Raw genomic sequence first — 24,450 nt, forward strand, 5'->3', positions numbered from 1 at the left:
GAGGTTGCAATGTGTTTATTTCGGTATTTGTCGTAGCAGATAAACTGTTAAATTAATTAACAATTAGGAGAAATAATACTAGTTGTTACAATAGGATTTCAACAGTAAGTTGAAATTTTCACATGGTATCAGAGTGCAGTTGATCAGCGAGGGAGCTCAGAAGTGAAAAGAAGGAATTTCGCTTCTCAGTTTGATCAGTAGGCCGAAATTCCCAAGGGTAGAGCAGTCATTTTCCCAGAGGGTTGAGTTACTTGAGGAGGTTCGATTTTTCTGAGTAAGGGGGAGAAAAATTCAATCTTTCCAGATTAAGTGATTCCAAAGGCAGAGGGAGCAACTTAAAGTTTTCGTTAGGCAGATCTCTAGCTGAATGCAAAGGGTTTTTGCAACAGATTGCTAATGCAGAGCCAGCGTCAAGGTGGAAGAGAGAAGAACACACACAAAGGAAAAATTTCTCTCCAGGAACTTCTAGTCTCAAGAAGTTCAATATTTCCTTGCAGATTGGCAGTAGTTGTGAGCAGATCTTCTCACTCTGGAAGGGGTTGCAAGTAGCATAGCAGCAGTCGAGCAGAAGGAAAGAGGGAGTTTTCGACATTTCGTTGAGATGGCCACTGCAGGGCTTCGTGAGCAAGATAGGTTGGATAGAGCTTCCAACTAAGTCATCTAGAAGGCTAGGATATCCTTCCTTCTAGATGAATATGACCTGAAGCCATATATTGACAATGTAGTGGCAGTTCCTACGGATGCAGATGAGTTGAAGGCATACAAGGAGACTGCGCAGGCAAAGCGGTTGATTCTGGATGGAATCTGGGACCATACAGTCTTGCATATAGCTAGAAAAGGTACTTGCAAGTAGATGTGGGATGCTCTCGCCATGTTGTATCAAGGTACTTCCGAGCAACAAAAGATGTTCCTAGAGGAGATGTTGAGGCTCATCCAGATGCAGAAACGGGAAGACTTATTAGACCCCTATCTCACCAAGGTTCAGGAGGTCCGAGACCAATTGTCAGCTATTGGGGCAACGCCTCAACCCACAAAGCTAGTGAGATTGGCACTCAACAGTGTCTTAGAGGACTAGCAGGTCTTTGTCCAAAGCATATTAGGCAGAGACAAGCTAACAGAGTGGGACAAGATGTGGGTTGACTTGCAGCAGCAGGAATTGAGGCGAGCTCTGTTAAAGAGCTCCATTAGTGGCAGCAGTAGCAGTCGATTGAAGATGGTGAAGGAGGAGGAGAATGTGGCCCTCGCATCAAAGAGTCCCAGTCAAGGACACGTGAAGTAGAAGAAGAAGAAGAAGGACATGTCAAAGGTCAAGTGCTTCGGGTGTGGTGAGTTTGGCCACTACAGTACCCAGTTTTCTCTCAGGAAGAAGGAAAAAGAGGAGAAACAGGACCAGGCAGCAACCCATGCCGAGATAAATAGGTTGGAGGAAGACTTTGCTATGATTGCCCATATACCTCCAGGGATGAGGTGGGGTGATTTGGATTTGTAGCCCTAGAGAGCTACAAATGGGTAGGGTCCTTGAGGAGTCCACCTCTTAGATCAGTAACTAGCTACAGGGGCCCACAGCGTTCAGTCACAGGATGGATCAGTGGTTGTGGATGCAATCAAATGCCAGATGACAGTTGCAGACTAGTAGCAGTCAAATGTTAGGGCACAGTGCAGAGTTGGCAGCAATGCAGTGGGCACAGTGCAGATTCAGCGGCAGCATAGAGTCTTTGGTAGACAAAGCAGTAGCTAGTAGTAGTCAGGACTCGAGTGATAAATGCATCATATTCATCACAGTTGGTTCAGTATTTTGGACGTTTTTCAGTTGTGGATGTTGCAATTGCAACAGCAGCAAAGTCACAGTGCAGATGTAGTCTTGGCAGCAATACAATAGGGTCAGCAGTAACACAAATGCAGCATATAAGAGTTGCGCAATGGTTGGTGGGAAGCAGAAGCCAGACATCACTAGCGTGACAGGAGATGTTGCAGAAACAAGGTGTTGTGGCAGGGTGCTCAGCACTAGAACACATTCCTCGCTAAGAGGGAGTGTGAGTTTTTGTAGCATCGGATGTGTTCTAGCCACGAAACTTTGTGAAGACGCTAAAATACAAGAGACCTCCAGAACCTAGATATCGTTTCAGGAAATTCCTCCTAGAAGTGTCTTAATTAGATTATTAACCATTTTTAAAATATTTCCTAAGTATAAACTTAGGGAATATGGTTAATTAATCAGTGTTAATTTAGATAAGGCGAGAATAGTCTAGAAACTCAAAAGGATCAATCCAAAGATGACCCTAAACATCAATTTTGTTTTAATCTCAATCGTTGGTGCTCCAAAAAAGGATTATAAGAGGAGGTCGATGCAGTGATGGAGAACACACACTTGAGCAGTTCGATTTCTTGGCAGATCGATTTCTAGAATAGCAGAAGTCAGTTATCGGAGATAGCCAGAAGTCTAAGCAGTGAGAGAGGGGCGAGCACTGTGAGGTTGGAGGAAGATTTCCAAATCCAACGAGTGCATTTACAGAGAGGCAGAAGAGCCACAAAGAAGCTGACACAGGAACTGCATAGTAGCTTCTAGAGGCAAGTTCAATTTGCTGAGAGGGAAAGACGTCTTCAGTTCCAGAGGTCGGGAAGGAGTGCCAGAGTGTCAGAGAAGCATTTTCCCAGCCAACAGAATGCAAAACGGCTTCATCAGAGACCAGTCAGAGGCTTGACATCAAGCAGACTGCACAGAGGTAGACGCAGAGGATCAGAGGGTCGAATTTTTGAAGGCAAATTGTGCCAGGAGTTTCCCTGTGGAGTGAGGAAAATTCCTCACTAGATTTTTGTGCCAGTATTTTTCTCTGTAGGATCATCAGATTTCGGCATCCAGTTGTACTCAGAATTTATCACTGTTGTGTAATAATAAAACTCTCATCTATTGCACTAGTTTTCCAACATTGGGTTTTTCCGGGGACTTTTATCCAAAAATAATTGTGTTAATTTTATGTGTGTGTGCTAGCATTTCTCTGCTTCCAGCATTTATTTTTCTGCAGAATTTTATTTGTGGCAGTTGCAGTGTGTTTATTTCGATATTTGTCGTAGCAAATAATTGTTAAATTAATTAACAATTATGAAAAATAATATCAGTTGCTACAATAGGATTTCAACAGTAAGTTGAAATTTTCACATGTGTTGCCTCTTTTGGGCCTCCTCTTGCCTCTTTGTCTCCCGATCTGCCCTCCTAGCCTCCTATTCCCTCAACGTTGGCCTTCCTTGGCCTTGCGTTGACTTTCTTTGGTCTATTTTGCCTTAATTTTCCCTAGATTCATCTCTAAAATTTTCAAAACTGATTCCTTGTTCATTTTGCAGGTTTTTGGGCCCCAAAAGTTTGATTTTCAAGTGGCTTCTTCATCCCAAATTTTTGGGCAACCGGGGCAAGTGTCTCTACAAGGCCTTGGGCCTTGGGTTTGACCTCTAAACCCTCACTTTGCCTTTATTTTATTACAGCAGTGATAGCAGTGTTCTAATAGCCCTAAAAATACATTCAAATTGGTCAAAATCTAAATTTGGGCATCTTAAATCTAGCCTAAATCTAGATTTCTGTTTGTTGGAATTTTTTGCATAACTGAATATATCATATCTGTAAATTTCTGAATCGCACATCTCAAGGGGGATCAAAAAAAAAAATCATTTTCGGCAAATTTTTCCTATTTTTAGGCATGTTGGGCCTTTTTTTGCATCACTAGCTTGTTGATCTGTGGTTTGTTTACTGTTCTAATAAGTCATTTCAGATCTGAAATATTACTGAATACATTATCATAAAGTGGATTGAAATCAAAAATTTATGTGCTAAACTGCTAACCATTGGAAAAATTTTGTTTTACATGCTTCATAGAATTTCATGATTTAAAGTGATTTTCCTACTATTGTCATAACACTAATAAATTCTGAAATTTCTAAAGTATTATTGCTGATCTGAATTGTCGGAAATCTGAAATTTGCTTATCTCATCTTGGTTTCAAAAATTGTCTAAGTTTGCACTTGGAAACACTCAAAAATTTGAGTCTAATCTTCTTGATGAAAAGAGTTAACTTGAGCATCTAAATTCAATTGGCATTGTGGTACTAACATAAGAATATTTTTGATTTACATCTTGTGTTGGTGATTAAGTGCTCTAGTTTCTCTGAATTGGTTAAACATCTTGTGAATTGATCTATAGTTAAAGCTTGCACTTATATCTTTAAGCACCCATCTTGTCTTAAGATTGTTATCTAATCAATGTTTAGTACTTTGGCTACAAAATAATTCACATTAAGTGCTTAAATAGCATAAACAATCTTAATTCAAGAAGTCTTCACTCATCATCATTGCATAAGCATTCTAGGATCTAGCTTGCATGAAAAAATTTACCTCCTAGCATAAGCTAGGTTGATAGAAATCTAGGGCAACCCTTCTCACCTAGCTTGAGGGGCTTGGCAACTCTTCGGTGGTCAACACAGTGACCTTGCAGTCGTCAGAGCCACAGTCTCTCCAACACCGGAGGCATCAGGTGATAGGAGCACAACGGAAGGTATAGTTAATCAAGGCCTAGCTTGCTTTCTGTTGGCCTCATTCCCACAACCTACCTTGGAGCCCAGCTTCAAAATGGTTAAAGGAAGGTCACACTTAGATTAGGCATATAACTAAAAAAAACCAAGATCACTGTATCACACATAGATCCTAGGACTCGCACATCATATAGGTTAGTCAATCATTTAAGCAGCGAGTGTCCATCCAGTTACTTGGCAATAATTTGTGTAAAGCAAGAATTGTGACTCCATAAGGCATTCATCTCATATTTAAAATTTGATCTAATCATAAATCTTGCTAAATTTAACAAAGTAGCTAGGCCACTTATCCGTGTCTCCCAAACAAGTTGGTTCCCAACTTGTTTCCTTCACCTCATTCCATAGGGACTACCCCCCATGGCCTGTTGTTGGAAGACAGCTAGAACGGAGTGGACGGGAATTAGAGTGACAGCCCCCGCCCTGAGCGGTTGTCACGATGCCTGTACAATCATGGGCGACAACAAGACTTATCTCTTGAAAAGAAGATTTTAAAGACAATAGCTCTCTTGGTTGCCTTAATTACCATGATTGCTTGTTAAGGAGTGCAACTAGGGACTAATTCTTCTTCCTAAAAGTCTATTATGAATAAAATATATATATATATATATATATATATATATATATATATATATATAATAACAATCATAAAGAATGAATAATTAACTAATATTAGTGTTAAAGAGCCATGTCTCCAAGGACATGACCATTGATGAATGGGTGCCTACCTAAGTATATAATTGAAACCCTCAGTTGTAATTAAATACCTCATCTCTTCTTGTATGTATAATCGATGTTCTATCTACAGTCACTGCCAATGATAATAAGACATTGAAGTAATCGTTGCAAGTAAAGAACATACTATAAAAAATTAACATGGTATTAAAGCTTTGGTGGAGAAAGGCCTCAACGGAGTGTTAAAATTTTGGGGTTATTATAATCTTTACGTACAACATATTTAATTTTTACTCCTACCTAAAGAATGCAAAGAATTCCATAAATTATGGTGGGCAGTTAATTATTGGTAAATATGTCTAATCACTGAAATATAAAGAATGCAAGGAATTCCATAAATTATGGTGGGCAGTAATTCCTGGTAATTATGCCTAATTACCGAAATATAAAGAATGCAAAGAATTCCATAAACTACGGTAGCCAATAATTCCTAGCAAATATGTCTAATTACTGAAATATAAAGAATGCAAAGAATTCCATAAATTATGGTGGGCAATGACTACTGGTAAATATGTCTAATTACCAAAATATGAAGTATATATCTGCTAATAGTAATTCTTGTTTGAACGCTCCTGAAGACTATATTTGTCTATATGGAATAAGGCATAATTGAAAGTCTATGATTTAAGCATATGTCTTTTGAAGTTATTTTGCTCAAATAAGATTGGTTAAGACCCTCTTTCATAAACCTTAAGTGGTATTAGCAATAAAGAAGTGACAATATTAAAGAGTTTTCAACTTGACATATTACTTGGTTCCTAGCTTGATAAAGGCTTCGATGCATAACATACTATAATGTGAGAACTAAGTTTAAAGATCGATGACTTCTTGAATCATTGGAATGAGAGTTATGCATCATCACTACAATCTTGTTTGAAGTATTCTTAGATAATCAATTATCATCATAAGAGAAGCTTTGTCATAAGTCTGAAGGCTTGCATCATAATATTTTGATATACCAAAGGTTTGTGTCAAATACTTGAAAAATGAAAATGCATTAGAGGATTGTGTTCAATGATCTACAAATTGTATGCAGTTATAAAGAACACTTCAAAGACAGTTGTTGATGCGTAGCATATTAACCATCATGGTATATGGTATGGGCAACCTGTGTGAGTGTAAAGAGAAATGATTGTGTAACTGGTGTTGTTATCTGAACCTCTGTATGACTGGATTATCTAATACAGAAAAGAACAACGTAAATGTTGCAAGTACTGAGGATGGTTGGATTACTACAGTATGCAGAATTTGTATACCTCCATATACTAAAAACCTATAGTCATTAATGTGCTCAAAAGTTACAATATGGCTTGGATAGTTGACTGGATCACTATGTTACCATTAGTTGATGAACTGAAATAGTGTATACAATATGATCCTGGATTGACTGGAATAGCAAGTACACAAGAGAGATGAACTGGTTCAAATTTTAATTGAGAAGGATGTATTTGAAGTCTCCCTGATTGATGAAGAGGCTCCAAAGGGAAGATAAGATCCTTGCATGAATTGCTAATGTTTATAATGAAGAAGCACATACTGTGAAGCTACCTTCGAGACTCGAAGAAGATGAGTGGGACATGTTGACCACACTTTGTCAACAGTCCAAGGAAGAAAAATGCAAAGACATGAAGAAATTTTTTCAAAGTTCAAAGTCATAAGCCAGCACATTTGTATAATTGTAAACCCAATTTCTACAAGTTGTATTGTAAATGATGCTAGTATGACCGTTTAATTATGTAACGACACCTAGGCAAGCCTTCGATTTTGGCAAAGGATTTCATCCTAGGAAGTTTTCTAACCTCACCAAATTATGTGTGATTCTAAACATGGATAATCAGCAGAGTTTTTCTTCCAGCTTAAACCCCAAAGCTAGGGTGGAATTCATTAACAAGGTCTTAGGTGAGTCCTAGTGTTATATTGAGTCTTTGTAAAAGTATGTTTGAGAATAATTTAAGCACATTTGGTTAAATTATTTTATTACAAACACACTTGGTCTATAATATATATCATATTGTGTCACAGAATTGGGTGAATTATTGAGGGTATGAGTCTAAATGTGTTTTCCCCTTTCAAGGGTTGATATTGTAATAATTTGATGTAAAAAATATTTTGGTGCATGTAGACACCATGGCTAAAATATTTGAGGGAGGAAAAATTATTAATCCCCTCTAGTGTCGATTAATTAAATTTTCTGGCTAAATTAAATAAAAATCCCAAGTCGTCCATGGGGTCTTGGATAGATGGTGATCGAGTGCATTGTTAAGGCACTCCTTGATGTGAAGTCACCGGTTCAATTCCCTGCCCTGATCAGAGTGACATATTGGACATGATGAATATGTAGTCCTGCCAAGCTTACAAAAAAAAAAAATATCCTAAACTAAAAAATTAATTAATTTTTAGTCAAAATATAATTATAGAGAAATTAATTTATCTCCAAGTGGAAAATAATAAAAAATTTGTGGGTCAAAAGAAAGTCAATTTTAGGAGGTCCCCCACCAAAGGAAAAATAAATATTTTAAGAAAATTTGAGCTCTTGGACCTTGGTGGTTTAGTCAAAGCCAATTTTTTTGAGAAAATTAATCTAAAATATTAATTTTTGGATTAATTAAAAATGGGTTTTAAGAAAAAATCGAATTTTTCCTCAAAATTAAAAATTCGACAGTGGAGATTAAAATATGATCAAATTATTTTTGACGATCGAGATTATTTTAGCAAGGCTCAAGTCAACTAGCCGTTATTTTCCACTTGGAGAGGTTTCTCTACATAAAAAAGCCATTTTGCTTCTATTTTCTATCTTCGAATGATGTAATTCTTGAACGCTGGTATTGAGATGTTGCTCTGCTGGGAACATTTTGTATCATAATAGAAAGACTTTGGGGTTCAATTCATGGTGTTTTTCTTCCATTGATCTATGGTATGTGTTAGCTATGTGTGATCCTATGCTGTGTTGAATATTGCTAAATAATTGTTATTTCATTTGTCAGTGATAAGAACATTCTATTGGTACGTGCTATCTTAGGTGATCTGATTCACCATATGACCTAACAATTTTTTTGAGAATATTATAGAGATTTACAGGGCTCCAAGTTCACATACTGTGAATAGGATTTGACTATATTTGGGCTCTAAGATTTCATTGTGGTATTTAATTTTGCAAGAGGGTTTGGCCAATATCTATTTTTCAAAATGAATTCATCCATTGTTATTCATTCAAAAATATTTTTCCAAAATTATTATTTCGTACATATCGTACATTTGTAAATAATTTGTAAATTATACTTTTCTAACTCTAGTATTCTAATTATTTCTAAATTTTGTATAATATTTAGGGTTTGGTATTTTTTGTGATTTTTGTATATATTGGGGTTTTGGTATATTTTGTTTTCATTTTGTGTAGGAAAATTCTCAAGCTATTGAAGGAGATCGAAATTTTATGGAGGAAACTAGCCCTAGGGCTAGGGTTTTCTCCTCCAAGGAAAGACGTCTAACCTTTTAGACAAGTTCTTCACCAAGAGAGGAGTTGAATCAAGCCCTAGAGGTCTTGATCTAGCCTCCTAATGCCCTAGAGCCTCAATGCATAGCCAAAGAAGAGGGCCGCAGGCCCTACAAGGTAATATTTTGGGATTTCAAGTTCATTTTTTGTGTTTTCTAACCTACCTTTAGTGATTGCAGGGGTTTCATAAATTGTATTTTTTCATGAGTAATTGTCTTGATCTTGATAACATTTTGGTGCCTTCTATCTTTTTCCGTTTGATGCATTTTCTTCTTCTAGTAAAGATTGTCACTTCTACATTGATTTAAGTACTTCGTTATATCATTGCAATTAATCTCTAAGTGGTTCAAATATCTAACAATCTTACTAGGGGTTATCCCTTATCTTGCATTCACATTTTAGGATTAGAATTGCATTTAACCAACTTACCTTCAAGCATAAGCTTGGTCAATAGAGAGATAGGCCCACCTTTATCATTTTGCTTGAGAAGCCTAGCACCTCTTTAGTGGTTAACATGGTGACCTTGCAGTCGTCAGAACCACAATCTCTGCAACACCGGAGGCATCGGGTGGTTAAAACCTAAGGGGAGATATCGTTAATCAAGCCTTAGCTTGCTTCCCCTTGGCTTCTCTCTCACAACCTACTCTAGAGACTAGCTTCAAAACAGTTAAGGGGAAGGATACACTTAGATAGGGATATAACCTAAAATTAACCAAGTTTATACATCTCACCTAGGTTGTAGCATTTGCACCTCATTTAGGATAGTGAAGCATCCTTTAAGCAACAACTATTCATCTGGCAACTTCGTAAAAATCTACCTTAAGCAAGTAATTGACTCCATTTAAAGCACTGGTCTTCCACATAATCTAATCAAATCATTTAACTTGCTAATTCAACAAAGTTGTTAGGCCATTCGATTGTGTCTCCCGGACTTGTTGGTTGCCAACAAGTCTCCTATATTCACATTTCATATGGACTACCACCCCAGTTTGTTGTAGGGAGACAGCTAAAACGAAGAGGGCGGGGATCAGAGTGACAACCCTCATCCTGGGCGTTGTGGCATCTTGCCTGTATAGCTTGGGCGACAACAGGACTCATGGTTACAAATTTAGGAATGTCTTATCTCATCAGTATCAAAGGGAGTTGTCTGTTGAACCCTCCCGGTAATTATAGCAAAGAACTTCCCTATGGAAGTGAACTTTCAGAAGCATGGCATGCTGGTTGGTAATTCTTTAGGTTGATGGATACCATGATGAGCAAGTTGCCAGGTGGATCCTTTGTATTACAACATGCAACTTAGACCAAAGAGAGTCTGGTCATATGAAAGAAAATTGTGCAGAACAGGCACTAGGGCACCTTCATGAATTAGACAAGCTTAGGCTTGTGGTCTCCCTAAGTGAGAGGGAGTAAGGTTAGTTAAATATTTTCTTTAACATGATTTTGATTTGGTATCTTGGATGTACAGGAAACAAAGGATTGCTAAAATCACTGCTACTAGAATGGTTAGCTATAAGACAATGTATTTTGAAGAAGCACTTTAGTGAGTTGTGTGCCATCATACATCTATATGATGTTGGGAGGAGCACTGAGGCTCCCATGGACGAATGGTCAAGTTGTTGATATCCTCACAAAGCCCCAAGGAAGACAAAGTTCATAGCTTTCGGAGAGCAGCATTCCCTATATGGAGGAATCTTGATTGAGTTGAACATTGAGCTTTGGGAGCTCCTGGGGGCCTGGGTTACTTCTTGGAGCTATATGAGCACAAGGTGAGTGGTTCACCTTCCCCTGTGGAGTACATACCCCAGCATGTGAACACAGGGTGAGTGGTTCACCTTCCCCCGTGAAGTACATACCCCAGTATGTGAACATAGGGTGAGTGGTTCACCTTCCCCTATGGAGTACGCTATATGAGAACAGGGTGAGTGGTTCACCCTCCCCTGTGGATACCCCAACATACATCCTACCATTACAGTTTGGGACTCTTGGGAAGTACCTCTCATCTGGCCAATGAGTTGGGAGCATAGTTTTAAAACTCCGACTCGAATTCGAAACCGGCTGACGGTCGACTCCGACTCCGACTAGGCCTAGTTGATTTCAATGACTCTGTCTTTGTAAAATATACATTAAATTTATTTTTTATGAAAAAGCATAATTTTAAATATTTTCATTCATGTTTCCAAACTCAAAGCATTAAAATATAGAGAGAAGACAACATATGATCAAAGTATGCTCATGAATATATCTATTATATCAAAATGGCACCCAATGCATTGTCCAATACATCTAATATATAGAGATCAAAACAAAAACACATAACCAAGGTGGCTCTAAATGGCCTCTGCAACAAAACATCACCAGTCACTACTGCTAGAGAAGAAATGTGAGGGGGTTGGGTAACTTTTATAGGCATAGGAGAGGGTAGATGCATTGAGAAAAACCCTAAACCAAAAAGAAATTGCCTTTCAAGTTCGTCTTTCTCGCCCTTTTCCGTCGCAGACTAGCTTGGCCTGGTTATGATGGGCTCAGTCGAGCCGGTCAGTCCATTACCGAACCGGCCAAGTCGGTGTCCGGCTCAGCCAGTTCCGTAACAAACTAGCCTTTGAACCGATTTTTCTACAGAGCCGGCACGGGCAAGTCCTGGCTCGATCAACCAAGCCAAGTCTGATTCAGACCGACCTAGTTTTAAATCATTGGTTAGGAGAACAGGGTGATTGGCTCACCTTCCCTTGTGGATACCCCAGCATACATCCTACCCTTGTATTCTGGGACTCTTGGGAAGCACCTCTTATCTAGCCAATGAGTTGGGAAAAGTGGTGCAGGTTAATTAGTACTAGTGACAGAAGCGTTAGGTACTATTGTATTCCCTATGACTAGGATGCATGATGTTCAACAGCTTGATCACTAAGGATCAAGCCTGGTAGGGATTCTATCCCTAGACATGAGGACTTGCCTCTGTCATTTTGTTGAGGATGTTAGGGCCTTATGACCCACCCTCTTTCAATCCTTTCTTAGTGAACTTTGATATCAAAATCTTCAGCGAAGACGAGACAAGTTGCAGAGATAGCAAATGATGGACACGATGGCATAGCAGTGGATGAATGTTGATAGGTTAAATTCCTCCCTAGTTGAGAGAGAGTGTTAAAAGAGTGCAACTAGGGACTAATTGCCCTTCCTAAAAGCTTGTTATGAATAAAATATTTATAAAAATACTAAATAAATTTAAATAATTATAATCATAAATAATGAATAATTAACTAATAATTAGCATTGAAAAGTCATGTCTCCAAGGACATGAACATTCCTGAATGGGAACCTACCTTTGGAACCCTCAGTTGTAATCAAATACCTCATCTCTTCTTGTACATATTGTTGATGTTCTATCTACAATTATTGTCAATGATAATAAGACATTGAATTAATTGTTGCATGTTAAAATTTGGGTACCAGAGAACAAGTGGTTCCCTAAGGCTTTGATCTTTGGCCTAGGGAAAAGTGTCCAAATTTATTTTTTTACTTTTCTCCTAAAGTGACTTTATAAGTGGTAAAATCAATTTAATTTAAAAGTGACTTTACAAGTGGTAAAGTTACATTCTAATTTAAAGGTGACTTTATTAAAGTCAATGAAGAATTAGAAAGTGAAAAAGTAATTGTGGAAATAAAAGGCTAAGTAGGTCTTTATTTAAGTGGGTGAGTTAAAAAATAGAAATTGAGAATTAAATGCACATTTATTCTCATCTCTAGATCTAAATGAATCTCAGCCATTAGATCTTAGGGTAACCCAAAAGGTCATTTAGAGAATAAAAGGAGAAGACAAGAGGAAAAGATCAATTCATTTTTTCATGAGCATCTAAGAGAGAGAAAAGAGAGCAAGGAGAAAATTTCTAAGCAGTGAAAAAGTGAAGGAGAGCAGCAAAAAGACATTTCAGCAAATCTGGGCAGCAGCATTTATTGGCACGCATCCCAAGGAAAAACTATACAGTAGGAGAAAGGCACAGAAATCGAGGAAGAGGGACAACAAGTTCTAAGCACATTTTTCGAGGTTGGCCATATAGCTTTTAATGTTATTTTATTTCTGTAAAAATTTATGTTTTGGCTGTTTGCTGATTGGCACGATTTTCGAAGTGGAGTTCAAGCATGGAAATCAAGATAAGTTGTAATTTGTGGTTGCTGGAATTTTTACTGTGTATTTCAGTTTCTCTATAAAAGCATTTTCAGAAATAAAGAAAAGCTCTCAAACTGGTTTTCCCCAAGAGTTGTAGGGGGTTTTTAACTTTTTCCGAGCTCACATTGACCAAAAATCATTGTTATTTTCTGTGTGTGACTGTCATAATTTTGTTGTGATTTATATCTGCAATTTCAGCAGTTGTGAAATCTATAAATTTGTGTTTTCAGAAAAAAAAATTCATTTCCAGGTTTTAGAATTTTTATCATGCTTGGATTTAAAATTGAATGCATGGAGTGATAAGGAAAACTGATAACCGGAGGTGGAGTTGAAATTTCTTCATTGCAAGCATAGCACATTCCATAAAAAATTAACACCACCCCCTATCCTATTAAAGTTCCCCACAACACGGTTTTGCTCATGATCATGACACTTAGCCTCTCTTTCCAATCTCTTGATCTTCACTGTCTTCACTATTACACCTATCTCCCATCCCCTTCTATCAATCGCCACAATCAATGTATGTAGGCCGTGATTCATTTGTCCCATAGTGTCCTCTTATCCCATCCATGGAATGCCACTTACATCAATAATGCGATTTCTGGTTTACATTATCTTCTGCAGGAGTAGCTGAGAATAAAACCATTGTTGGTGTCTGCTCACAAGGCCAAGACTGTAGCTTTGATACCACTATTATGAACCTTGATTGAAAATCTGATTTGTAAAACTAAATGAAACTGTTGAAAATCAGAGACTAGTATGAAATCTGAAACTATAGGGCAATGACAGTAGTAAACAGCAAGGAAATTTTGATTGTAAAAGCAGTAATATCAACACTAACCAGCAGTAAGTTTTGAAGAAAAAAAAGCAATAATCTGGTAATAATCAGCAGTAAATCTGATACCAGATTCTAGATGATTAACAATAGGAAAAACGTCCAACTGTAGTAACAAAACTTGAACATCTAAAACCTATAGCACAGAAGACTGAAAACTTACTTGAAAAGGTATGTACTATGGACACCAACTCAAGCCCAAATTCAAGGGCAATATGGATGTTGCACCTGGCCAGAACCAATCTCTTCCAAACTCCCTGAATGATGCATTCCCCTAAAGACCCCCACTTTAACACATAAAGCCCTTTTATAGCTAATGTTCCCACATTAGCTTCTTTGTCTTTGGTATGTGTGATAGCTAGACTTTACAAAAGCACCATTAGCTAACAGAAATGGGTAACTGACCGGCTTGTTGCTAAACCAGGATAAGGTTGGCCAGGGCTCTGTGCATGAACTCTTTTGTGTCAGCTCTAGCTAACTAGCTAGGTAAACCACTTAACTTTGCCACCTTTGAGTGGGCACAGTTACTTAGTATTCATTCAAAAATGCAACTCTGTGACTAGTAGGATCAGATAAATTGAATAAACCAATTCAATAAGAAAATTGCTTTCTTTGCCGGTTATGCTGGCTTTGATACTGATGAGTTATGAAACTGCTTTCCAATGGGCACAACCCCTGCTCCCCTGCCTTTACCTCTACCTCTGTTTATCTCACCCATAAACCTCGCAGGCCTATACCATTGGATTTGCTACTCATTTGTTATTAGGAATTGGCTGGGTATGTTGTGGATAGGATATATAGCATAAAGAAGGGGAAGCATTATTATATCAAAAGAGGCGATATATGGGTCTAGGACTCCAGCTGTCAAACTTTATCTTAACATAAAATCCATTAACTAAAGAATTAATAAATGACTCAAAAATCCTTACTACCCATGCAAAGTATCAAATTATCAATAACTAGCATTGAAGCATGTTACCCTTAGACATCATAACAAAGCCAAATAAACAAATAACAGTTGTAGCATTGATGCAATAATGCCCAGTGTGTAACCGAGACCATAAAGAATACTTTGCCACAAATACAAATTGTATCAATGAAAATCTACCTCATTGATTAAATGTCCATAAATAACATGAAATACTTAAATGAAATAGTGCTAACCTACGTGAAGATATTGACATTTTGCTACAAGGTCATAAATATAGCTTCTATTCTATGAAAGCAAAATATATTGGTTAGATATCCATGAGTGTAGAATTGTTAAACCATTAAAGCAAATATAATGATGAAACATTGCAATTGTCTTGACAATTTGCTAAGAAGTCACTTAACAACCTGAGGTGGACAAAAAGTTGGCTCGAAATAGGCATGGCGTCATTCGCTGACCATGAAAGAAGCATGGCAATATCTGAGATCTGCAATTCGAAAGTACTCCAACAATGATGTATATAAAAGAATGGAAATGCTAGTATAATTCACTATAATCATCTATAACACAGGAACATGAGAAAGTACTCTAATTAATAATCAACGGCGAAAAACAAATAAGTTATGCCACTACATTCACACACACACCATACATTACAGCTGACCAGAAACACTGGAGCAAAGCCACTTTTTCCAGAGAACCTCAAGTTTAAATATATGCTTGGAAGTTCTACTGTAATTTGTGTATCACATTTCCTTTTCAGCCATTTGTACAAGTGTAGTTTGCAGGGAGTTTCAAGGCAACTATGAAAGAGCCTGAGCCCATTTTCTCTCTAAAAGTGGCTTGTAGTCAAAGCTAGTCTAAAAATTCCCAAGGACAAGTTCTAGGAAATATTGAGGATATGTCAAGAAAGCTTTCCTTTTGCACTATGACACAAAGATGAGGAAGAAGATCATTAAGACCAAGGATGAAGAAATGAACTAGAAGAAAGCCAAGTTCTAACAACTACATCAACAAGCACTTGTAATAAAATTCAAAAAAATTACTTTTAAAAGTCCCCATTCTATGATAGATATGTATAGCATTCCGAAGTATCACCAAATTCTGTTATTTTTCAAAAAATGTAACTTATAAATTCAAATATGCTCCAGAGTTGCAATAGATAGATGTAAGAGTTAGCTTCAAGTCTTGGCTCAATTGGTCTTCATGCCAGACATGCATATTCTGAGATCGTCCCCCAAAGTTGGAGAGGTCTGCTCACCCCACTGTCTAGTATTTATGCCCACCTCAACAGATCTTCGCTTTCCACCACCACCTCCACCACAAAGCCACCATTACAGCCACCATTCATCAATCCTTCAACCACTAGTGTTCTTCTACATTGGGATTTATGCCCTCACTTAGCTCCTTATGCAAGCACTCTTACTACCTAAAGATTTGTGCCCTTCTCTAAGAATAGATCACACATGTGTCTTAAATTGAACTGTAGCTAGAACTTAACTGAGTTTAACTGAAAATGGCAAGACTAGAAATAAACTATGATTGGCAAATGCACGCTCCCCCCATTTCCCTACATAATTGTGCCTCCCTCACACTGTTATGCATAATAACTTAGGAAAAACTACTACCATAGTTGTTGTTATGCATACTAATTGTGTCCACCCTGGTGCAATGGAGAAGATTATCTGAGATGAACAAGGTCAAATCTAACACTCCATCCTAGCAGGAAAAGTGTTCACCTGTAGACTTCTCCCTTGCCAGGGACTTACTCAAGTTATCAACAACCCATTGATCTGTTTAAACATACTCTAGAACTACTGTCCCTTTCTGAACCCTATTCCAGAGAATGTGGTACATGAAGTCAATTGGCTTGGAGCAGTTATGGTATACAAGATTCTTGAAGAGTCTAATACAACTTGTATTGTCATAGCAGACCATAGCAAGCTCCAACATTTCAACTATCAGCTCTGTTATCTGCTGCCCCCTCATATGGTATGAGATGACTATGATCAATTGATACTTGCACATGTAGAAGGTACACTGCGACTTCGTACACATGATTATGACAACTCGTGTCATTGTTTCAGTGGCTTTACTGTGGTTTTATGTAAGTGTTTCTTGATTAGATGTGGTGACATTGTTTCTTATAGGGGCCATGACAGTGATAAATGTTAGGCGTAATCTAATAACATATCATAACACTCCAAATTCTTGTTTTTTTCTTTGTCATTCCATCACAGGTCATTATTTTTTAAGTTGTACTACTAGCAACCTAGGTAGGCGTAGCATATTCATATCCCTGAACCATCTTTTACACATTTTCATGTTGCCATTCACTTCCATACACGTTCATCCTATTTCCTACTCATGGTTAACTTATCATGTCATAAAATAAGGTCCAAATAAGATGATCCCATGTATGACAAGCCTATGCCCTAAAGTCAAAAGAGATTAAAAATGCTCAAAGTTTATGTAGCCAAGAAAAAAGTCAAAAATATAACGCTTGAGTTGTGTCACCTTTCATAAAAGACCATCTCCCCTTAGTCCCATGCTTAAAAATACATATCTAAGAAAACAAATGAAGCAAATAAAGAAAAACACGAAGAAAAAAAGGGTTGGAAACAAAAGAGATGCAAGGAATGGTAACTCAAACCTAAGGGCTCCCTCCATAAAGGCACTCATGTGGAATGAAGACTACTAACTCTTAAAAGTTAGTTGGAGAAGACCTATACATCATCTCATATGGCTATGAGGGTCAATTCATGAAGTTCCCCTTCCCCTAAACATCACATTTCATCACATCCCATTCTCCTGACTTAGTGTCCTAGGAAATCCCTCTTGGTCTTAGGAGTTGTCACATGTAACGGAGGTTAGTGTTCTCCCCGCCATGGTTAAACTTAGCAAATCATAAAAATAAATGAGTGATTGAGAAGTCAAGAGATATCATTTGATGTTTACCACCTAACGACACGTATATCCAACCATGACACATCATCATGTGCAAGCATCCCTACATTGGGATTTGTGTACTTGCATCAAAAGTTGCATCAATACCTCAAGATTTTTGTACCTACCTTGAGATTTAGGTATATGCATTGGGACCTATGACACTATGTTGAGATCCATGACACTACATTGGTATTTGTATATCCGCATTGTTACTTGTGTGCATTAGGATACGAGTACCTACTTTGTGACTTGTGACAATGTGCCTAAAACATTGTGACTATATTGGGTATTGTGATATCTGCATTGGGAGATTTTAGAAAGGTTCCACTTCATCCTAAGCCACACATGTGAGCCTCCCACCTTCCTCATGAGATTGACTTGCTTCTAGATCATGCAGGCATCTTCTTGAGCGAAACATGTCACCATTTTACATCATTATTGAGTACATTGTGGCATTTATGGGGAGCAACCTCTCTTCTTAGCACTACCCTGTCACACTTGCGAGTTACTTGAGGTCATTAGAACTATTTTGGAGCACATTTGGGCACACGTTTGAATTGGTTTAGGGGGTCGCCCTACTTATACGACCCATATTCACATGTGGATGGTTGTTATTCCTGTTACCCACCACTTGTGGGTGGCACCTATTACCCACCACCTGTGGGTAGTGTATATAGGAGAAAAAAAAATCTCCTAGATGGTCCTCAGTCAGCAACCAGCAGCCCCTTGTAGCCACCAGATAGCTCGATGTGCCATTTTCTCTGCCACCTGAGCCAGCCATGTGGTCCCTCAACCACTTGTCATTAATGTATGTTTGAAGGTGGGCCTCTCGACCCCAAAGGTATGGCTTTTCATTAGTATAGTTGAGTAATTTTCCTTACTTTCCATGCGCACTTTTGGGCATAGATTGGTGGGGGCATTCAACAGAAAGAGTGGGTTAGGCTTGTATTCTTGTCTCCATTGTCCAATTTCACAATTACCCTTGTATCCTAGTCCTATGGAATCTCATTTAGTGGGCTTTAGGGTTGGCACTACATCGGAAACCCCTATTTTGCTTGCATGGTCCCACTTCCCGATACCACCCACATTACTCCCCTTCCACTAATTTTAGCCCCATTCATCTCTTTTCCCATTTGGATCCACATAGGGTTAGCATCTCCCTCCCCTTGTCCACACCTTGGGTCAGGCCTGGAACAATGCCCCGAAGGTTGGTGCAGCTAAAAAGGAAAGAAAAAGCATAATTTGGCCACTCTCAAAAGGAAATGTACCAAAAAATGCAAAATATGGCCACAACATACAAATTTAGCACGTAGGCATAAAGCCAAACATGAGCTCTACCCCTTACCCATGGCCATCACCTTGGTTCCTATGGGCCCTAGATGAGCCGCACATATCATTAAGGAACCCATGATTGACCCAACCCCTAGTGGGCAATGAACCACCCCACCTTAAAGGGGTATTCACTGCTACATATTACACATCATGCTCTCATCCCCTAGAGCCCCAAGCAGTTATAAAGAAAAAACAATAAAAGGCAAAAGGCATATGTAGAAGGGTGGAAAAAAAAAGTTCAGGATAACTCATGTACCACGATTTGCTCCCTCCTGCACTCATATACCAAGGTGTGGGCTTCCCTTATTTTATCTGCCCTAGCTCCTTGACAAGTGGTCTAGATGTTTTCCCTATTTCCTACTATGTTCCATCATTATATTATTTTCCACCTACCATTTGAGGGATGTAGCACGGACATGTCACCCCCTCTAAAAGTTGAAACCACCGAATAGCGTCCTTGGCTAACCCCCTTATTGAGATTGGAGACACTTGTACATACCAAAGCCCACTATCGAAGGGCATGCCACCATGAAGTGCCCCATTGGTTCCATGACTTGTAAGATTTTTACTTGATTATTCTAATGATTTGTTGTATTGAAGGGCAAGAGAACACATTGGACCTTATGCAGGATTGCAGGTGGATTCCCATTTGGGGCTTAGTCTCCCTATACAAGGTCCTAGCCCTCCAGAGGGCCACATTGGCACTTGTAGGGTGAGCGTTGAGAGCCATGGGCCTCCAACAAAGCTGAGATTACTTCATGGATCCCCAACAACATTTGTTGATTGCTCATATTCCACCTTTGGGATAAGGATGATGCACCTGGTTCACCATGCCTAGCAGGCTCCACAGATGCACCATACACTTGGCAAATGTTCTAGGATCCAAAGGATTGTTCCCCACTACAGAGGCAGGGCTTATGCCCCCACACCCACTTGGGAGCACTACAGGTTCTTACTTGGAGAAGTAGGGGCCAACCCCTTGTACACTATGATAGGAGTCCATTTCCACATCATGGCACCATTTGGACTTCATTAGGCCTCCTCAAAGGCCTAATGAAGTCCTTAATATATATATTTTATATATATTAATGAATTATTATTATTATTTTATTTTTATTTTTTTAATTATTATTATTATTAAATACCTCTGTGTATTTTTACATTCAAGTCTCCAAGTTATCAGTTTTCTTGCTTCAGCCATAGTTTTTATGCTTCACATACCCTGATGGAGCCCCTTGAGTTAGAACTCTACATATCTCAAGACATAAAGGTGAGCGTGCAACATTAAAGGATATGAAGTTTTTGTTGGGCACCAAATCAGGCTATTTTTCTGTTGCATTTCCATCCCTCTTTTTGTCCTTTTTGCACTTATTCGCTTATGTTTACCATGCTAAATCCGCAAGGTAATTACCCCTTTCCTGTCTATTGGAATATTTTATTAATGAAGTAAAGTCGCGGGGTTTTGCCTATTCACAGCACTAAAACGCATGTTTGACCGCAGCTTCCGGAGAACAGGTACCGATCTTTCAGCGTCCCGCAGCAGATCCGCAATTCACAGCAACGACTAGCCATAAGGAAGCCATGTAGCTGGAGTCGCAGATCCCTGAACCATTCTTGGACCATTCGCTGATCTTGTTTATCTAGTGTTGGTGCTGTTCTAAACTAATGTATATTTCTGGGTATACAATTACCAGGTTTTGGGGAAAGATGTTGTTCTCCTTCGTTGTGTATAAAAGACAGGTTATTCCTGTAAATGGGGGACTCCCCATTGATATTGTAATAGCTCTTTCCAGATTAATAATATATCATCTCTTTTGTTGCTCCATTCTTCGTTGTGATTAACGCAGCCTTGATCAGAGAGCTGGGCCCGCTCTTCTGATCAGGTGCTGCATATTTCCTGTTGTGTGTCATTTATTATTTCATGGTTGCTGTTACAGATTGTTAATTCTTGTAATTGCTTTTCTTAAGTACTGTAGTTAGTTTAATTTTACAGCAATGTTTTGAATATTAATCATGAACCCTTGGTCAGTAACGGATGGTAACCATGCCCCTGCATATACTTTGTGTGTTGCCTTGAAAGGATACACACCCAAATTGATAAATTAAAGTAGGAAAAAGGGTGAATAGATTGTCCATACCTGGACCCCAACATTTTGGCGCCATTGCTGGGGAGGCTAACAAGGTGCAAGACACGATCCGGACCAACCAGAGGGTCAATCTCTCGTCCTGGGGAGAGAACGAGTTTTCTCACTCTGCTCCAAGTCCTGAGCGTAGGTGTTTTTTCTGCTTGTCTTTATTTGCTTCCCTGTTTTGATAGGGCCAACCTCTTGTCTTGGGGAGGGAGGAGTCTTTTGAAGCCCTGCTCCAGGCTCGGAGTTAGATTTATTTCTTTCAAACCCTTGTGTGTTTTAATTTCGGGAAACCCTAGCTTTTACCCTAGGGAGGGAAGAGTCTTTTGATGCCTACTTCAGATCTGGAAGTATTAGGTCTTCTCCGATGTGTGTTTTTGGTTCTGTTTCTTGTCTTGGGGAGGGAGGAGTCCTTTGACGCCTTGCTTCGGGCCCTGAAACCTAGATTCATGTTTTTTTGTTAGTTGTCTCTCTTTTCGTAAGCTCTTTCGTCTTGGGGAAGGAATGGTCTTTTGACACCTTACTTCAAGACTAGAGCGTTGTAGGTTGACACCAAGACCTTCTGTCATATCATCATTTGTATGAACATAGAACCAAATAAGAGGGGCAGAGGAAGAGCCCCAAAGAGGGGAGGACCAGACTTGGGAAGAAAGACTTACATCCAGCAAATTATAGCAAAAGCTAAATCAGAAGCATCCTCTCGTGCAGCCGTGAGACCAGGTGCACGGAGAGTAAAATCCGAGGGACAATCAGTAGATCAACCAGTGCTGTCTACAGCATTCTTTGGCGATCCGACATAGCACGCCCCTCCAGCAGTTGAAGAGACATCCAGCAGTATACCTGACCAGGGTAACCCTACGCTGGTAATATAAGGGGAAGAGGTTGCAAGCAGAACATCAATAGGGTCAGGCCACTCCAGCAAAGGAAAGGAGGTCATCGCCGAGGGATCAAGTCATTAGGATGCAGGAGAAGGAAACGTAGGGGCACTCGCATCACCAAGGGACCAGGGAAGTGCCTGATCTGGATTTAAACAGGAACGCAACAAATTACATAGATAACCATAAACACAGAGATGCAGCGGAAATAATACTTCATTTCATTAATGTAAAATACTGAAATATGCTTACAACAGAATTGGAAATAAACCAGCTAGGGCGATGGTAGCTTATCTCTGAGAAGAGATGTGGCGGCTACATGCCTCTGAACCATGTTACAATGAAGCTCGAAGGCCTATTTATTGTTGAGAAACAATGGAAAACCCTTAACATCCCAAAACCTAACCCTAAAAGATGAAACGCCAAATTGTGGGCCCCGTTTGGTAAATTGGTACATCAATTTCCCAGGGTCGTAACTTTGGCATACGACCTCCATTTGACGCGTACAATAGCCCGTTAGAAAGATCTATCCGAGCACTACACTTTGGGAAGGGCAACATTGGCCCAAATGTTGCCCCCAGATTTCCCAAAAAATGTCGTTTAGGACCTCAAAACGGCTCCAGCAGTTTAGGACCCGAAAAAAACTGCTAAAAATAGTAAATTGTGCTATAATTAACGAAACTGAAAAAGCTGAAAGAGACAGTTGTGGGGGTCTAGATGGGATCGGTGGGTGGCCACCAACATCCACCTGGATCAGTGTCGTCAAAGCAACTCGAACTCGAGTGGTAAGGAACCCTCGGCCATCTTCCACAGAGCCTGTTGAAATACCCAACGGTTATTGGAGGATATTTATGGCTCCTACAACCTCCACTATCGAGTTTCCGATTGGGGATCTGGGAGCTAGTGTGCCCACGAAGCCTATCCCATTAGCAGCCTTACCAAGCTTTCATGGGCTTGTTTTAGAAGACCCCGACACGTTTTTATTCGAATTTGACATAGTGTGCCGAGGATACGACTACATGACGGACGCCCAGAAGTTAAAAATTTTCCCTGCTACGCTAAAAGGGATAGCTCTGCGATGGTTCATGGGCCTTGGAGGAAGTTCTATTTCCACATGGGATGATATGCGGACAGCTTTTCTGGAAAAATACCAGGATTACTGCAAATCTCGGAACATCAAAGAGGAACTTTTTAAGTTCACACAAAAAGAAGACGAGAGCTTGGAAGACTGTGTGGAATGATTTAAGTACACATTACAGAGGTCAGGTCACTCCGACCTGGATAAGGATATTTTAAAAATTATCCTCCTCCGGGCTTTTCGTGAGGACTCTTTGGAATTGTTGAACATCGTAGGAAAGGGAGATATCTCTAAGGAAAGCTTCGAGGTTATCTGTGAACTATGCATTCAGTGCTCAAGGGGGCTCGCAAGAAACAGACAAGGGATTCGCTCAACAAAGGTATCTGGCGGGGGTGTTACGAAGGCAGAAATTGGAAACCTGCTAGACAACTTGAGAATGGATATCCTGAGTACTCTGTCGGCACAGATGGATACACTACAAGTAAAACAGAAGCAGCTGGAATTAGACAAGACCATGGCTATATTCTGCCTAAAGTGTAGAAAGAAGCATCCAGAGAGGGAATGTCCATTAAACTCCATAGAGGAATGTGCAATCTGTGAATTAAATCATGCAACAAGCTCATGCCCCTCCTTGCCAGGCTTAAAAGCAATGTTTCAAGGGACAGGAGAAGACATGGAGCAACTATACCTCATGGGGTCTAAAAAGCCATGGCAGCCTCAACCATCAATGGAAAACCAAGGTATGTACTGGGACCCATCTCAATATTTCAGTAATTTCAATATGAATCCTCAATCCATGCCCTATCCACCCATGTGGCTGCAATACTAGTTTCTACCTTGGCAACAGTGGAACCCTCAAGCCAATTCGAGCTCCCCATGGGCTCCAACTTGGCGAGGATCTTCTCCTGGGCAGTTTCCTCAGCCGATGCCACAGCAGCAACTTCAACTGCCCTCTAATGTGCCTCTTAGTAGTCAACCTGTCCGTCCCGAACTTCCAATCCAACCTAACCCAAATCTTAATAATAAGGGAGTTCATCAAACCGACACTCTTAACCTACCCTCGTGTAGCATTTCCACCGCAGAGTTGTATGAAATGAATTTGCGATCAGGGCGGACAGTGGATGCTCAACCTCCACGAGTTATCACTGAACAACTTGATAGTGAAGGTAAAGAATCAGAATCAATTAACAGGGAACCAAAACAAATTGGTCGAAACCAAGCGCCTCCTATAAAACAACATCAATCTGAACCACCCTATCCAGAGAGACTGACTTTGAGTAAATCAAGCCCTCAAGTTGAATTCGACTTATTAGGTGAATTGCAAAACTTATTTGTCAAAATTCCCATGTTACAAGCT

At 39.4% G+C, this 24,450-nt stretch overlaps 1 protein-coding gene across 1 annotated transcript in view; it reads right to left on the reverse strand.

Moving 5' to 3' along the window:
• Positions 1 to 24,450, reverse strand: part of NSI (nuclear shuttle interacting) — a 264,085-nt gene that overhangs the window by 213,555 nt on the left and 26,080 nt on the right. The window contains exon 2 of the mRNA XM_089405066.1: positions 15,138 to 15,217. Within this exon, the coding sequence (XP_089261192.1) occupies positions 15,138 to 15,217 (80 nt within the window). The remainder of the gene's footprint in view (positions 1 to 15,137; positions 15,218 to 24,450) is intronic.

This window comes from Pinus tabuliformis, chromosome 2_2 (genome assembly GCF_031772625.1).
Source record: "Pinus tabuliformis cultivar Carrire ecotype Pingquan chromosome 2_2, CPIR1, whole genome shotgun sequence".
NCBI lineage: Eukaryota > Viridiplantae > Streptophyta > Pinopsida > Pinales > Pinaceae > Pinus > Pinus tabuliformis.